Source organism: Gorilla gorilla, chromosome 18 (genome assembly GCF_029281585.2).
Source record: "Gorilla gorilla gorilla isolate KB3781 chromosome 18, NHGRI_mGorGor1-v2.1_pri, whole genome shotgun sequence".
NCBI classification, from domain to species: Eukaryota; Metazoa; Chordata; class Mammalia; order Primates; family Hominidae; genus Gorilla; species Gorilla gorilla.
The window spans coordinates 19,518,736-19,534,920 of record NC_073242.2 but is presented as its reverse complement, the minus strand read 5'-3'; the positions used below and the strand labels follow the sequence as shown (position 1 = coordinate 19,534,920).

The 16,185-nt window shown below is 51.6% G+C and overlaps 1 protein-coding gene across 3 annotated transcripts in view; it reads left to right on the top strand.

Annotated features, from left to right (window-relative positions):
- Nucleotides 1–8,846: 8,846 nt before the first annotated feature.
- The window catches only part of GPRC5B (G protein-coupled receptor class C group 5 member B), a 28,339-nt gene continuing 21,000 nt past the window's right edge, over nucleotides 8,847–16,185 (top strand). Inside the window, exon 1 of one of the 3 annotated variants that reach the window (XM_031002799.3) lies at nucleotides 8,847–9,246. In XM_031002799.3, the coding sequence (XP_030858659.1) occupies nucleotides 8,862–9,246 (385 nt within the window). In that variant the 5' untranslated portion in view covers nucleotides 8,847–8,861. Of the gene's footprint in view, nucleotides 9,252–9,534; nucleotides 9,728–16,185 lie in introns of those variants that run through there. The other 2 variants (XM_063700013.1, XM_031002797.3) reach the window with 2 other exon arrangements.

Below are 16,185 nucleotides of genomic sequence, written 5' to 3'. Positions count from 1 at the left end.
GCAGTGAGCTGAGATTGCGCCACTGCACTCCAGCCTGGGTGACAACGCAAGACACCATCTCAAAAAAAACAAAAAAAGAACAGTGACTGGCAAACTGTAAATGCTATATAACTGTTTGTTACTCTTTTGTACTCTTTTGGAGAGATGGTTCTAAATAATTGTTCCTTGAGTGGTGGTTTTCAATCTTCATGGTCTTGGGACACTTTCACACTCTTCAAACTGATAAATTGGTGGAAGACCCCTAAGAGCTTCTGTTTAGGTATATGCCAATACTTTATATCCTGCCTCAGACAGAGTCAGTGCCCAGGAGAGATTAAGAGCTATTGTTCTTATTTAAAAGGACTTGGAGGCCAGGCATGGTGACTCACGCCTGTAATCGCAGCACTTTAGGAGGCCAAGGCCAGTGGATTGCTTGAGGTCAGAAGTTCAAGACCAACCTGGCCAACATGGTGAAACTCCATCTGTACTAAAAATACAAAAAATTAGCCAGGTGTGGTGGTGCACACCTGTAATCCCAACTACTCAGGAGGCTGAGGCACAAGAATCGCTTGAACCTGAGAGGAGGTGGAGTTTGCAGTGTGCTGAGATCACGCCACTGCCCTCCAGCCTGGGTGACACAGTGAGAGTCCATCTCAAAAAACTAAATAAATAAATAAAATTAAAGGACTTGGAGAAGGTAATATTGGTAGGTAAGTACCGAGTAAATACCTACCAACATTCACCCTATTTCAAATTAAAGCCAAGGAAATTTAAAAATATTCATACAATAAACCTATTACATGTTAACATAAAAGCTTTTTTATGAAGAATAACTGTATTTTCTAAAGGAAAAAGCCATTAGTGTCAGGCCTCTGAGCCCAGGCTAATCCACTGTATCCCCTGTGACCTGCACCTATATGTCCAGATGGCCTGAAGCAAGTAAAGAATCACAAAAGAAGTCAAAATGGCCGGTTCCTGCCTTAACTGATGACATTCTACCATTGTGATTTGTTCCTGCCCCACCTTAACTGAGCGATTAACCTTGTGAAATTCCTTCTTCTGGCTCAGAAGCTCCCCCACTGAGCACCTTGTGACCCCCGCCCCTGCCTGCTAAAGAACAACCCCCTTTGACTAATTTTCCTTTACCTACCCAAACCCTACAAAATGGCCCCACCCCTATCTCCCTTCACTGACTCTCTTTTCGGACTCAGCCCGCCTACACCCAGGTGATTAAAAAGTTTTACTGCTCACACAAAGCCTGTTTGGTGGTCTCTTCACATGGACGTGCGTGAAAATTAGTGAGAAGCACAGCAATAGTTTACATTTTTGAGAACCTCCGAAATGTCTGACTTAATAGAGGACAGCGGGACTGTCACGCCTGCTCCCGCCATCGGTCTGTTGCAACATCACATCTCCAAAAGCCACTGGGAAACTCCACTGTACACTCATGAGAGAATGACGGTAAAAGCGGAAAATAAGGTCTTAGTGCTATTATGCAAACAGTTTTGATCCTGCAGACCCTCAGAGAGGTTCTCTGGACAACACTTCAAGAACCACTTGCTACATTGAGGAAAGACAGTAGAAAGAAACAGGCATATTTTCATGTTTTCACCGCATTCGTACTCACCAAAGGAATAACGAGTAACTGGAGATCAGGTTTGCTTTCTTGATCCAAATCTCCTTCAAGCCCTTTTAAATTAAAACCACAACACCTGACCCCTCCCGGGCACTGGCTGAGTCCAATTGGTTGCGTCTCGCTCGGCTCTAACAGGTGGAGACTATTAAGAGCCCTTCATTTCACAGATGCAGAAACCAAGATGCAGAAAAACTAAGTGATTTCTCTAAGATGACATGGCCACCTGGAGATTCTATCCTCAGTGTTTTTGACATCTCGTCCCACCCTGTTTAGCAATGGTCTGAGCCTGCTTTAGCCTCCAGACCCAGTGATTCTCACTTAATTGAATCGGTCCAGGAGAGGACCCAGGCACCTAATTTTTTTTTTTTTTTTTTGACTCAGGTGATTCTCATGAGCAGCCAGGAGTGAGAAGAACTGGGCCAAGGTCTTGCCACTGAGAGTGAGGTCCTGGGTCTGGCAGCCCAGCTGGGAGCTTTTGGGGGTACGAATCCTCTCCCACCCTCTGAACCAGAGTGTTCATGTAGACAAGAGCCTGGTGATTTGGAAGTACATCACAGTGTCATAAGGAAAAACTAAGAGAAAGTGAAGCTGATCAGAGGATTCCTGCCCTGGGGTAAAACAGCAGGACGGGGCAGTGGTTACAGCCTGGGCTCTGGGGCTGGCACATCCAGTCTCTGCCTCCACCCTTTCTCTTAAAGTGGATCCCACATCACTCTAAGCTTCATAACTGAGTAAAGATAAATGGTCCAACATTTCTTAAACCTCCACCAGGAAGTTCATAGATGGCTATAAATAAATAACCTAGAATTGCAACCATTCAAATCATTCTTTGTTTTACATAGGGGTAGAGGCTTGAGTTTGTCTTTGGGGGGGACAGACAGTTCCTTTGTTTTGGGGACACAGCAAGGGAACTTCTAGTAGTGAAATGACAAAGCAGAAACCTTTTTTTGTCGTTGTTGTTTTAGACTGAGTCTCACTCTGTTGCCCAGGCTGGAGCGCAGTGGCGTGATCTCGGCTCACTGCAACCTCTGCCTCTCAGGTTCAAGCGATTCTCCTGCCTCAGCCTCCATTGTAGCTGGGATTACAGGCATGTGACACCATGCCCAGCTAATTTTTTTGTATTTGTAGTAGAGACAGGGTTTCACCATGTTGGCCAGGCTGGTCTCGAACTCCTGACCTCAGGCTATCTGCCCACCTCGGCCTCCCAAAGGGTAAAGCAGAAACCTTCTATGAAGATAGAGAGCTGCTTCTGTGACAGAGTTGCGTCAGGAGAAAAGGAGGGGAGGGGAGAAGGGAAAGGGGCCACACACTTTCTATCTGGCCCTGGGATTGGGTTTGATCCCCCTGAGATAGTGGTGACTCAGAAGCTCAGAAGCTACCCTTACAGGTGGCTGGGTAGGGCAGTGGACATGTGTGCCACCAGCTCAAGCCCCTGCTCCTTCAACTCTCAGGAAGGTCACTTGGGGCAGACACTGAGGGTTCCTGCCTCAAGCACCTTTCCCTCACCCTCCTTCTTTACTGAGTCTCTTGGTGCCAAGAGCTCACTTCTCAGCCTCCTTTGTACTAGGGGAAGCGAGGTGATTCAGTTCTGACCAAGGAAATATAAGGGTAATTCTGCACCTGGGGTGAGAAGTAGGGCAGTTCTAGGAATGATTTTCTTTCTGATTAACAGGGAGGCTCACAAGAAGAGCTCTCTTCCCTGGACAGCTTCTTTCCCATACTGGAGATTGTCAAGTGAAGATGTGATGTTTGGTACCATGGCAGCTATCTTGTGACCATGAGGTCCCAAGCAGAGGACAGCTGATCAGAAGACTACTAGAAAGACACTGGGCCCCTGTTTACATTGTTGAGCAATGGACCAACTGTGAGATCACTCACATCCCAACTTATTGTTGTGTGATAACAAACATCCCTATTGTGTAGGCCGTAACAATTGCCCTGCTGCTTAAATGTTTCCTGACAGCTTTGGGGGCTTTGGGAGAGTGTCCCCATGGTGGCCTTGCAGGGGACCAATGGGGCCATGATGAGGCTACTCCAAGCAATCTTGCATACTCACAGACAAGAACCTGTAGGAAGAGAGGGTGGCAGTCACATTTTGACTGCAACTGACACACTGGTTTGTGGATGTCTATGGGGACACCCCGTTGGGGACTCCCAGAAACAACTGAAGAGCACTTTGCCACTGTGAATGAATTTTCTTTTCTTTTTTCTTTTCTTTTCTTTTCTTTCTTTCTTTTTTTTTTTTTTTTTTTTTTTTTGACAAGGTCTTGCTCTGTCACTCAGGCTGGAATGCAGTGGTGTGATCACAGCTCACTGCAGCCTCAACCTCCTAGACTCAAACAACCCTCCCACCTCAGCCTCCAGAGTAGCTGGGACTACAGGCACATGCTACCACACCTGGTTACAAATTTTTTGTAGAGATGGGAGTTTTGCTCTGTTGCCCAGGCTGGTCTTGAACTCCACGGCTTAAGTGATCCTCCCACCTCAGCCTCTAAAAGTGCTGGGATTGCAGGTGTGAGCCACTGTACCCAGCCTGAATTTTCTAACACATAATGGGCAGTTACAGTTACAGACTGAGGGCATTAAAAGCAGCAATCCATTGGTGATGCCTGTCATGGGCACAAAATAGTGGAATGGTGGCAATGGTGTGTTCCACATTTGTTTAGTCAGTGCTCCTGGCTGCTCACCCCAAAGATGCTTCCAGAAATGCCAACAGCCTGAAGTGTCCCCCATTGCTGCTCTAAGGAGAACATCAAGTGCTGGAGTCTCAGGGGAGCCTGGGAACCTTCTCAGCCTAGCCAAGCAAAGTATGTAGGTAGGAAGTTGATATGGTTTGAATATTTGTCCACGTTAAATTTCATGTTGAAATGTGATTCCCGGTGTTGGAGGTGTCTGGGTCATGTGGATGGATCCCTCATGAGTGGCTCACAGTAGTGAGTGGGTTCTCTCTCTGTTAGTTCACACAAGAGCTGGCTGATTAGAGGAGCCCGGCATCTCTCTGGCTCTCTCTCTCGCCATGTGACACACCAGCTCCCCATTCGCCTTCTGCCATGGGCAAAAGCTTCCCGAGGCCTCCCCAGAGGCCGAGCAGATACTGGGGTCAAACGTGTACAACCTGCAGAACTGTGAGCTAACACATCTCTTTTCTTTATAAATTACCCAGTCCCAGCCACATGTGGTGGCTCACGCCTGTAATCCCAGCACTTTGGGAGGCCGAGGCGGGTGGATCACCTGAGGTCAGGAGTTCGAGACCAGCCTGGCCAACATGGTGAAACCCCATCTCTACTAAAAATACAAAAACTTAGCTGGGCATGGTGGCATATGCAATAGCTTCTAGTCCCAGCTATTTGGGAGGCTGAAGCAGGACAATCGCTTGGGGAACCCAGGAGATGGAGGTTGCAGTGAGCCGAGATCATGCCATTGCACTCCAGCCTGGGTGACAGAGCAAGACTCCATCTCAAAAACAAACAAACAAACAAACAAAAAACTACCCAGCCTCAGGTATTCCTTCATAGCAATACAAAATGGACTAAGACAGAGGTCCTTCCACAGTGCCCTGTCCTAACCCCCCTCACACTCTACCGAGAAGGTCAACCTCCTCCACTGACATGGAGCATCCTGAGTGCAAGATCACACCATATCCATCTGGGGACCACCAACGGGATCGGGCACAGAGCCTGGCACTGAGGAGACCCTGCTGAGGTCCCATGGTCAGGCACTGGGACCACAGTGGGAAGTGAGAAGACCATGGGTAACTGGGTTTGAGTCCCGCCTCTGACACATACAGCTGTGAGACCAAGGGAAAGTCCCTCAACCTTCCCAAGCCTCATTTTACCACATGCGACACAGACACCAACCTCAGAAGGTTCTGTTGTTCAGGCAAGATGATTCGTGGAAATCGACTTTGACAACTCCAAAGCCCTGAGTGCCACATTCCTTTAGGAGATGCTCTGCTTATTAGCAGAGACAAGAGGATGATCATGAAAGGTCTGGACACAGAATAGACATACTTGAAAGGGGAAAGCAAAGCTGGAATTCAATTATTCTTTTTTTTATTTTCTTTTAATTTTTTTTTTTTTTGAGATGGAGTCTTGCACTGTTGCACAGGCTGGAGTGTAGTGGCATGATCACAGCTCAATGCAGCCTCGACCTCCCGGGCTTAAGCGATTCTCCCGCCTCAGCCTCCTGAGTAGCTAGGACTACAGGTGCACGCCACTATGCCTGGCTAATTTTTAATGTTTTGTAGAGACAAGTCTCCCTATGCTGCTCAGGCTGGTCTCAAACTCCCTGGCCTCAAGCAATCCTGCTAACTTGACCTCCCAAAGTTAATTATTCTTTTAGTAAACAAATATTCGATGAGCCATGCCCTGTGCCACGCACTGGATGCCAGGATAAACAATAGACATAGTTCTTGTCCTCATGAAGCTTAAAGATATGCTATGCATACAGTAGTCACATGTGGTTATTGATTATTTATTTACTTATTTATTTATTTTAAGAGACAGAGTCTCACTCTGTCACCCAGGCTGGAGAGCATGGGTGCAATTATAGCTCACTGCAGCCTCAAACTCCTGGCCTCAAGAAATCCTCCCACTTCAGTTTCCCAAAGTGCTAGATTATAGACATGAGTCATCATGCATGTCCAGCCTAAATTTAAATCAATTAAAAATAAATAAAACTGAGGCCGGGCTCGGTGGCTCACGCCTGTAATCCCAGCACTTGGGGAGGCCTGGGAAGGTGGGTCACCTGAGGTCGGGAATTCGAGACCAGACTGACCAACATGGTGAAACCCCATCTCTACTAAAAATACAAAAATTAGCCAGGCGTGGTGGTGGACGCCTGTAATCCCAGCTACTCGGGAGGCTGAGGCAGGAGAATCACTTGAACCCAGGAGGTGGAGATTGCAGTGAGCCGAGATAGTGCCATTGCACTCCAGCCTGGGTGACAGTGACTCCATCTCAAAAAAAACAAACAAACAAAAACTGAAAGTTCAATCCTGTAGTCATACGAGTCACATATAAAGTGCCTAGTGGGCACATGTTTAGTGGCTGCCATTATCAGACAGTGTAGATTGGACAGCACGGCACTGAGATACAGTCTTGTAGGGGACACAGACACCAAGCAGAGAGCCATGCAAATACCTAATTACACACTGATATGGTTTGGCTGTGTCCCCACCCAAATCTCATCTTGAATTGTAGCTCCCATAATCCCTACATGTCATGGGAGGGACCTGGAGGGAGGTAATTGAATCATGGGGGTGGGTTTTTCCCATGCTGTTCTCATGATAGTGAATAAGTCTCACAAGATCTGATGGTTTAATAAAGGGCAGTTCCCCTGCACATGCACTCTTGCCTGCCACCATATAAGACGTGTCTTTGCTCCTCTTTTGCCTTCTGCCATGATTGTGAGGCCTACCCAGCCATGTGGAGCTTTGAGTCCATTAAATCTCTTTTTCTTTATAAATTACCCAGTCTTGGGTATTTCTTCATAGCAGTATGAAATGGACTAATACACATACCATGACATTTGTCAGTGGGAAGCCATGGGCAGTGCACTGACCATTTCTCAGGTGAGGAATAGAGCCAGGGAAGCCACTGGTTTTCATTAGACAAAGTGAACTGGGCACTTGAGAGCCTGACATGGCTCCCTGGACCTCCTGGAGCCATTCTCTCCAAGGCTGGAGACCCAGTGAACTCTCCTGGGAGGTGAGGTTCCTCTGTGACAACCTGACAGCAAATGACACTAGTCTAACCATTGGTGGATAATATGGCCTGCAGAGCCAGATGGCCTGGATTGGATTCTGTCTTTGCCAACTGTCTAACCCCGGGGCAGTACTTAACCCCTCTTGGCCTCAGTGTCTCCACCTGTAAAACAGGGAGAATAACAGTCTCTGGCCTAAAGGGTAACTGGGAGGATTAAATGAATTAAAGAATTTAAAACACTTAGAATAGCTCCTGGCACACAGAGAGCACTATGTACTCAGCTATTATTGTTATTATTATCATCCATGGGGGTTGGAACTTTTTGGAGGGAAGGAATGCCCCTGCCACTCAATGTCCTCCTTCATTTTCACTCTGTGCTTCCTGTGGTATCATCCCCCAAAGTGAAACTGACCATCACAGTCAGGGTCCTCTGTAAAACAACTGGGAAAGGGAATATGACCGTAACTGCAATGTTAATCAGCTCATATTAAGGATTTTCCACATGCCAGACCCTGCGTGAAGCCCTTTACATGTTAGCACGTGTTAGACCTTCACAACAACCCCAATAGGCATGTGCGATGAAAAAGATCTCCATTTTGCAGACGTTGAGGACATGTGGCTCACGAAAGTGAACTTGCCCACGTTGACAAAAGGATCTCTGCGTCAGTTCCAAGAGCTGCCACCAGGTGACAGTGCCCATCCACTTTCCAATTGCGCAGTCTGGCGGGAACACACTTTGGGTCGTCCCGCAAACATTTAATGAGCGCCTACTGTGCCTGGAACTGTCTGGGCTCTGAGGATCCATGCAAATAAACCAGGGGTGGGGCGAAAAACTGCCATTATGGTTCTTCCTTTCCATTTTCCCTTGAATATAATAAAAGGTATCCCAGAGATGCGTGCCCACGGGGGATGTGGCCTAACCGGACCGGAACTGGGAGGCTGGCGGGGAGGGATGGGAGTATCTGGAAGGGCCACGGTCCCCAAATATCAGGGGCTGCCACTATTCCCAGAAGGGAGCGTTCTGCATCTCACCTTCCTGCAGCCCCCGGGAGAGGGGAACAGGGGTCCGTCCTATGCCTTTTGGTCTTATGTGGCTGGGATGGTTGCGGCGACGGGGGGAGAGATTGGGGGGGGGGGGGCGCACCGCGGAGGGAGAAAGAAAATCTCACCCTGAGAATCTGGAGTGCAGGGAAGGGATGCTGCTCAAAGGTCTGTTTCTGGCTTTGGCGGGGGGCCACCTGAGACTGCCAGGGTTTGATGGTCTGAAGGTCACCCAGGGAACCAGCCCTATATGGGGTGCCGGAGCGCAGTTCCCAGGCCTGGTCGAAGCAATGCCGACCTCGGAGAGGCCTGAGGACTAGGACGGGGTGAGGGGGACTCAGTGACGGCTGCCCCGGTCCCCTCCTTCAAGCAGGTCCCACGGCCGCCCAGCGGACACGCGTCCGGGCTGTGCCCTGACCGTCTGCGGAGCGCACGGCCAGTGACCCGGGCCGCTGAGTGTGTGAGCCCTGAAGGGCAGTGGACGTGTGCGTACGTGGGTGATGTGTGCGGTAGGGGTGGTGGCGATCCTGCGTAGGGACCCACGTGAGGGGTGCACCGGATGGACGTGTGTGTTTCGAGGGGCCAAGGAAGCGGGTGTTGGTCCCAGTGTGCGTAAAGGGACAACGACATCTGGGAGGTGGGCAGTGAGGAGAGAGAAGAGTGTGTCCAGGAGGAACCTGCCTGGAGGAGGCCTAGCAGTGTGTGTGCGCCTAGCTGTATACCGGGGCGTTGGTGATTTCGAGAGGCACCGGGCGGGATCGATCCTCTCTGCGTCCTGGACCTGGTGCTGGTGTGTTTCGGGGAAGTTACTGCTTATGAACCCACCTTGGAGCGTGGCCTGGGGGCAGGAAGTCTTATGCGCTGGGACCCCTGGGTCGCGATACCCCTCGGTAAGTGTATTGGCTAGGGGGGTGTTCCCGCAAATGGATCTACCCTGGGGAGTTGCCCGGCTCGTCTGGACTGCTTACGGGCGCACTGACGTTGTGGGGGGAATGTCCCCGAATTGGGGGCACGAGGTCGGGGGGATCGTCTTTGCGATCCGGGCTAGAAGCTACGAGCTTGGGCTCCGGGGGTGCATGCAGACGGCGCCTAGCCCCGCGCGGAACCGCCGGCGGGACCGGGGGTGGGGCTCGGAGGCCCGGGGGTGGGGCCCGCCGGGGGCGGGGGCGGGGGCGGGGCCGCGGCCGCTGCAGCAGCGCGGGCCGGGCCAGGGGGCGCCTCGCGCGGCAGCGACTCTGGCAGGCGCTGCAGTGAAGCTGGACCCGCAGGCGGGCGTGCGTGGAGCGGGGGCAGCGGCCGCGCTGCAGAGATGTGACTCGGGCCGAAGGCCAGCTGGAGCGTCGGCGCTGCGGGGCCGCGGGGGTCGGTGAGTGCGAGCTGCGCCGATGCAATGGAGGACACTGTGGGGACCCCAGAAACTTTTCCCGCCTTGGATTTGGGAGAATTGGGGGGTCCGCTTCTTGTGTTTTTCTAAGCGCCCCCCCAACCCAAGCCAGGGAGTTTATTGCTGGGGGAGATGTGGTATCTGGGCGAGGGGAACCACGGTGCGACGAGAGCAGAGCGGTAGAGGGGTGGGCGGGGGAGGGGAGGGTCTGGGGACCTTTACGGGGGGAGGGAGACTGTGCCTGGACCAGGTAGAGATCCAAGTCTCCCAGGAGGGTGTGGAGGCGACCACAGGTGAAGGGCAGCTGGGAACGTAAAGGAGCCCAGCAGTGTCCTAGTGACTCGTCGTGTGTGAGGAGCTGCGGGCTGGTCCTGGGGCCGCGCTGGGGGCTGACTGTGGACAGGGCAGACGCAGCCGGGGGCACAAGGGCTGGACTTTAGGGGTGAACAGCCGCACCTGTCGCGGGGGCTGGGGGTCAAGCCCGCAGCCGGCTTGAGTGCGCATTACTCAGCAAGGGGAGGGGGGGACACGGCGGTGGGAGATGGCAGAGCTGAGACCTAGGCTGGGGACGAATGACGGGGAGGGGTGGGGAGGAGGGGGCGGCTGCATACAATGGCGGAGTGGGGGGGGGAGTGGCGTTTCCCTTCCAGACAGGGGGCACTTGGACCTCTGGAAGAGGCGGCTAGGCTGGAGATAAGGACTAGACCTGTTCTCGGTCCCCTGTCCTTGGGGGACACAGGCTTCCAGCCCCACGAGGACCCCACACATCCCGGGGTCCCTAGCGCTTGGGCCGAAAAGGGAGCGCGCGGGAGGAGCCCGCACCCGCCTTGGCCCCGGGCAGCCCGTTGAACAGCCTGGGAAGGGGCCAACGACCTTGCCCCAGAAATCTCCCCCGTGCAGCGGGTTCACTCCTCCGTCCTTGCTCTGTCACACCCAGGCCTAGCCAGTCCTCCCTTTCCGTCCCCCGTTCGCTAAGGGGGCGGCTCCTTGGAGCGCGGACAAAGGCCCCTGGAGTGTGGCGGGCAGCGGCGTCCCCGCCTGGGGCCCCAGCCCACGCGCCACATTGGCCGCCCAGCTGCACCAGGCCGGGGGGCACCTGAGCAGAGCCCAGAAAGCCCTGGGGGACCCCGCAAAGACAAGAGAAGTGGGGGAGGGATCTGGCACAAAAACCCCGGCACTTCAGCCAAGGAACCTTCTTAATTCAGAAGTTTCTTCGGTGGGGACTCGGGCTTGCGGAGGATCCAGGCTTTGAGTTAAACTGCATGCAAATGACATGTAAATAGAATGCAAATTGGCATCTGTCGTTTGGAAGCCCTCCCGGCCAGTTTGGTATCTAAGACTGTGGAGTGAACAGTTTCCTATCTGCTCCCTGCTCTAAGCCTGGAAAAGGGTCAGCTGAGTTGGGAAGGAAAGGAGATTCCAGGAGGAAGGAGCCGCCATTTGGGGCACAGGCAGCAAGACAGGCAGTTTTGTTAGAAAGATAAACTCAGAATCTTTATTGGATTAATATGTTATTTCAAGAAACGTGCCAGGGACAGAACTGGGTGCCTTGTATAAAACGGACAAAACCCCTGCTCTCCCGGGGCTGGGGAAGTGAGTGGACAAATATTAAACAAACCCATAGCAAATGGCTATGAAATCCGATTGGGGTGAGGACGGCCAGGAAAATAAGATGGGGTGATGTAAAAGAAGGTGACAGGGGTGTATGTACCTGAGATGACTGTTCCGGGAGTGACATTTGAGTGGAGCCCAGCTAGAAGAGGGGCCCTCCGCTGGGAGGTCTTGGAGGAAGACTGAACCAGGAGGAAGGCACTGTGCCTGCAAAAGCTTGGAGGTGGGAATGAGCTTAGAGGAACTGAACAAAGGCCATTGTGGCTGGAGCTGTAGGCAGATTTGGGGGTGGGGATAGGGGAATGGTAGGGACCAGCCAGATCATGATCTTTTGGGCCATGGAAAGGAGTTTAGGGTTTATTCTGTTTGGACCAGTGAACCCTTGGAGGGTTTTGAGTGGGAGGCCATGGGATCTGATTTGTAGAAGCTCCCCTGACCATTGACAAGGAAATGGAAAATAGTCCCGCTTTCCATTCTGCCCATGGGGATAGAGAGACGCTGGGAGCCTCCAAGGGGCTCTGTCCAGCCTTGGGGGACCGCTTTGAGCCTAGCCAGCCACTGCAAGCCAACTGGAGGAGCAGCTCAGGTTTTAAAATCCACTCCCTACTTTCATACAGTTTTTATCCACCCTAACAGAGCCACTCGGAGCCCACGGCCCCATAAGCACTTTCTCGCAGAGCTTCCTGGGGGTTCCGCTTAGTCACATTTTCTTCTCGGAATTACAGCCTGAGAGGAACCAACCACTGTGGATTGGGCAGCCAAGGATGCAATTTGCATTTCAATGATTGCTTTTATTTACAGGACTGGAGCTGCTTTGCATATTCATGGATCACAGAGCTTGTGTTCTTGCAACCCTGTTTACTAACCTATGAGGATTTTTTAATTTGAGAGCCCTCAAATGGGCCAGTGGTCTAGTCAGCATTGGGAAATGAAGATGATGAGATCCTGTAACTTGGAAAAGATATCAGAGGATGAGAATTGGGGGTCTGGGAAAGAGCGGGTCTGAAGTCAGGAAACCTTGTAACAGTTTAATCCTGCAGAGCAGGAAATGGACCAGAGGCTCCAGCAGGAGTGAGTTGGGACAGACTGTGATGCTGGGGTGCATGGGGATACTGGCCTGGCTCTGCAGCCCCATCCTGAGCCTCTGCCACACGTGAGAGGTTCAGAACAGGGATGCAGCAGAAAGGCCTTGAGGTCAGGAGCTGGGAGAAATGGGGGCTAGTCCCAGGCCAGCCTGTAAATTCCAGTGAACCTCTGGCCAATTTTCCTGACGTCTCTGCCTTCATTTTCGCAACAGTAAAGTGGGAATAATGATTGTCTTTCTTTTTTGAGACAGTTTAACTCTGTCGCCCAGGCTGGAGTGCAGTGGCGCAATCTCGGCTCACTGCTAACTCTGCCTCCCGGTTTCAAGAGATTCTCCTGCCTCAGCCTCCCGAGTATCTGGGATTACAGGTGTACACCACCACGCCCGGCTTATTTTTGTATTTGTAATAGAGACAGGGTTTCACCATGTTGGCCAGGCTGGTTTCAAACTCCTGTCCTCAAGTGATCTGCCCACCCCAGCCTCCTAAAGTGCTGGGATTACAGGCATGAGCCACCGCGCCTGGCCATGATTGACTTTTTAACAAGCAATTCACTAAAAACCTGTTGCTTCCTCTGTGTCGGGCACCAAACCTGACTTTTCTTTTCTTGTTTTATGTATTTATAATAGAGACAGTCTTGCTACGTTGCCCAGGCTGGTCTTGAACTCCCTTCCTCAAGCAATCTCCTGCCTCCCATAGTGCTGGGATTACAGGCATGAGCCATCATGCCTGGCCCAGACTATTTTTCACGTACTTCTCACACCAGCCTTGTAAGGCAGCGCTATCATTATCCCCATTTTACAGATGAAGAGACCGAGGTTCAGAGAGGTTAAGTAATGCTCAGTGTCATATAGCTCTATCTGACTCCCCTCTTCTGGCCTGCCTCCCACTGAGGCCTTTCAGCCTGATGGGAGAGTGAACTGTGTACCCGTATTCATGTGGGTACTGGGCACTGAACTATTAAATATGCGCAGGGCTCGGAAATCCACTCCCACCCCACCTGCTCATTTTGTCTTTCCCTTCTGTGTTCCAGTGCCCACCGCCATCTTTAGAGAAGGTAGGTTAAGATGCCACTGCCCTGCTAGACACTCGGAGGGGACATGGCTGGGGTCGAGGGGACATGGCTGGGGTCGAGGGGACACAGGGTGGAGCCGTGCTGGTAGCAGCTGGGGCAAGGCCAGTAAGAATGTTCTAGAACGGTTTTATACATTTCATGTCTCCTTTCCCGTGAGTGAAAGGGAAGATGAGGATGCTGGTTCCCAAGAGAATGGCTGGTGTCTGCTCTCCAGGTGTCCTGGGTCTGACTCCGCAAGAAAGATGCCTGGTTTCAGGGCACCCCAAGGTCCTCTGGCCTAGGTTCTACCTCCACAGCGAGGCTCTCACTTAGAGCATCTGCTGCAGGTTGCAGAAGAGTGTGGGAATCCCCAGGGCCAACCACCCCAAGAGGGTCTCCCCTTCACACCACCTCAGGGACCTCTTTCGTTGATGTTTGATGGGGGAGGCTAGAAGCCAGCAGTGGACAAAAACCTAAACCAGTAATCTCATTACAACACATTCTTTTCTTATTTTATTTTATTTTATTTTATTTTATTTTATTTTATTGTATTTTATTTATAACAGAGACAGAGTCTTGCTATCTTGCCCAGGCTGGTCTTGAACTCCTGGCCTCAAGCAGTCTCCCACCTCAGCCTTCCAGAGTGCTGGGATTACAGGCATGAGCTTGGAAACCAGCGGTGGACAAATACCTAGCCGAGCCACCTCGTTACAACACCATCTCCATGGCAACCACCCCTTCTAGAAAAATCAGTTTCAGAAGAGCTCACCACCTCAGACAAGGGAGCGTTTGCCAATCTTTTTTATTTTATTTTATTTTATTATTATTTATTTTATTTTATTATTATTATATTTTGAGCAGGGTCTTTATGCTGTCACCTAGGCTGGAGTGAAGTGGCTCAATCACGGCTCACTGCAGCTCAAACTCTTGGGCTCAAGCGATCCTCCCACCTCAGCCTCCTGAGTAGCTAGGATTACAGGCACACACCACCACACCTGGCTAATTTTTGTATTTTTATAGAGACAGGGTTTCACTATGTTGCCCAGGCTGGTCTCCAACTCCTGGGCTCAAGCGATTTGCCTGCCTTGGGCCTCCCAAAGTGCTGGGATTACAGGTGTGAGCTACTGCGCTTGGCCTTTTTTATGTATTTAATAGACACCTTATATAAAGTGCTTACCCCATTAACTACCGTCCTAAACCCTAATTATTTTAACCGTCACCGCAACCCCATGGGGTGGACACTGTTAGCACCTTTGTTTTGCAGATGAGGCGCCTTATGGCAGCTGCCCAGAGTCACAAGGTGCTAGCAGGTGGTGTGGGGACATGATCGGAAACTGGGAGATCTGATTCCTAAGTTCACACCAAGGTATGGCCCTGGTGTAGCCTCCGGGCAGGCCTTGTTTTCCTTCTCACACAAGGAATCCTGCCTGCCTGTGTTCTGGCCTCTGCAGGCCCCAGCACGTGGAGAGATAGAGTGTGCTGTTCCTCCACCTGCTAGCTGCTTCTGGCCCCTCTGCAGAGTGCGTGCATGCGCGCGCGCGCGCGTGTGTGTGTGGTGTGTGTGTGTGTGTGAGACAGAGAGAAATGCAGTATATTTAAGAGCATCTGAGTGAGTCACATTTCTAGGAGCCTGGCTGGCAGCAAAGGTAATTAGTATGTGAGCTGAGTCTTGTGCATTCGTTCACATTTATTCATTACTCCTTTTGAGAAGTGCACGCCTGCATCCCACGGGTTTGTTGCCATATATTCATCTCGTCCCAATCAATCCTGCCTCGAGGCTGACTCAAAACCTCTAATCTGGTATTGTTCCTTCTGAGGCTCCTGGAGAGCTGCCCAGCTCTCGGGGGTGGGAGGCACCAGGTGGCTAATTTAGCAGGATGGGGGCTTACCTGCCATGGGGCACAGTGGATCGTGGGCATTGCCTGCCTTGTCTTGGGCTGGGGTGGGGAGGTGAAGGAGCTAGGGCTCTGAGTTCTGGCTCTTGCTGCTGTACGTGTCCTTGTGTATCCAGCCTCAGTACACCCCCACATCGCCTGCAGCACTGGTGGAAGCACTGGTGGCTGGACCCACGCCCTGAGAATCTGCATTTCTAAAGAGCTCCAGGGCGATGTTGCTGCTTTTGCCAGCCCGAGAACCAAACTTCGATGTAAACCTCTCAGACCCTCAGTTTCCTCCTCTATAAATGGGAATGAGAACACACAGCCTTTCGGGGTGGCGTGAGGTTTGGAGACCACATTTATCCATTCATTCGGCAACTGGATTGTGAGCACTGCCCAAGTGCCAGGCACTGGGGAAATGGTGCAGACGACAAGGTCCCGGGCATGAGGTAGGGGTTGGGGGAAGAGGGGAATGGTGAGGAACAGACCAAAAGAGTAATACAAATAAAATAATCTGGCCCTGTGTGGTGGCTCACGCCTGTAATCCCAGCACTTTGGGAGGCTGAGGCGGGCAGATCACTTGAGGTCAGGAGTTCAAGACCAGCCTGGCCAACATGGCAAAACCTCCGTCTCTGCTAAAATACAAAAATTAGCCAGGTGCCTGTGATCCCAGCTACCTGGGAGGCTGAGGCAGGATAACGGCTTGAGCCCAGGAGGCAGAGGTTGCAGTGAGCCGAGATCATGCCACTGCACTCTAGCCTGGGCAACAGAGCGAGACTCTGTCTCAAAAAAATAAAATCAAATAATTGAAAATTG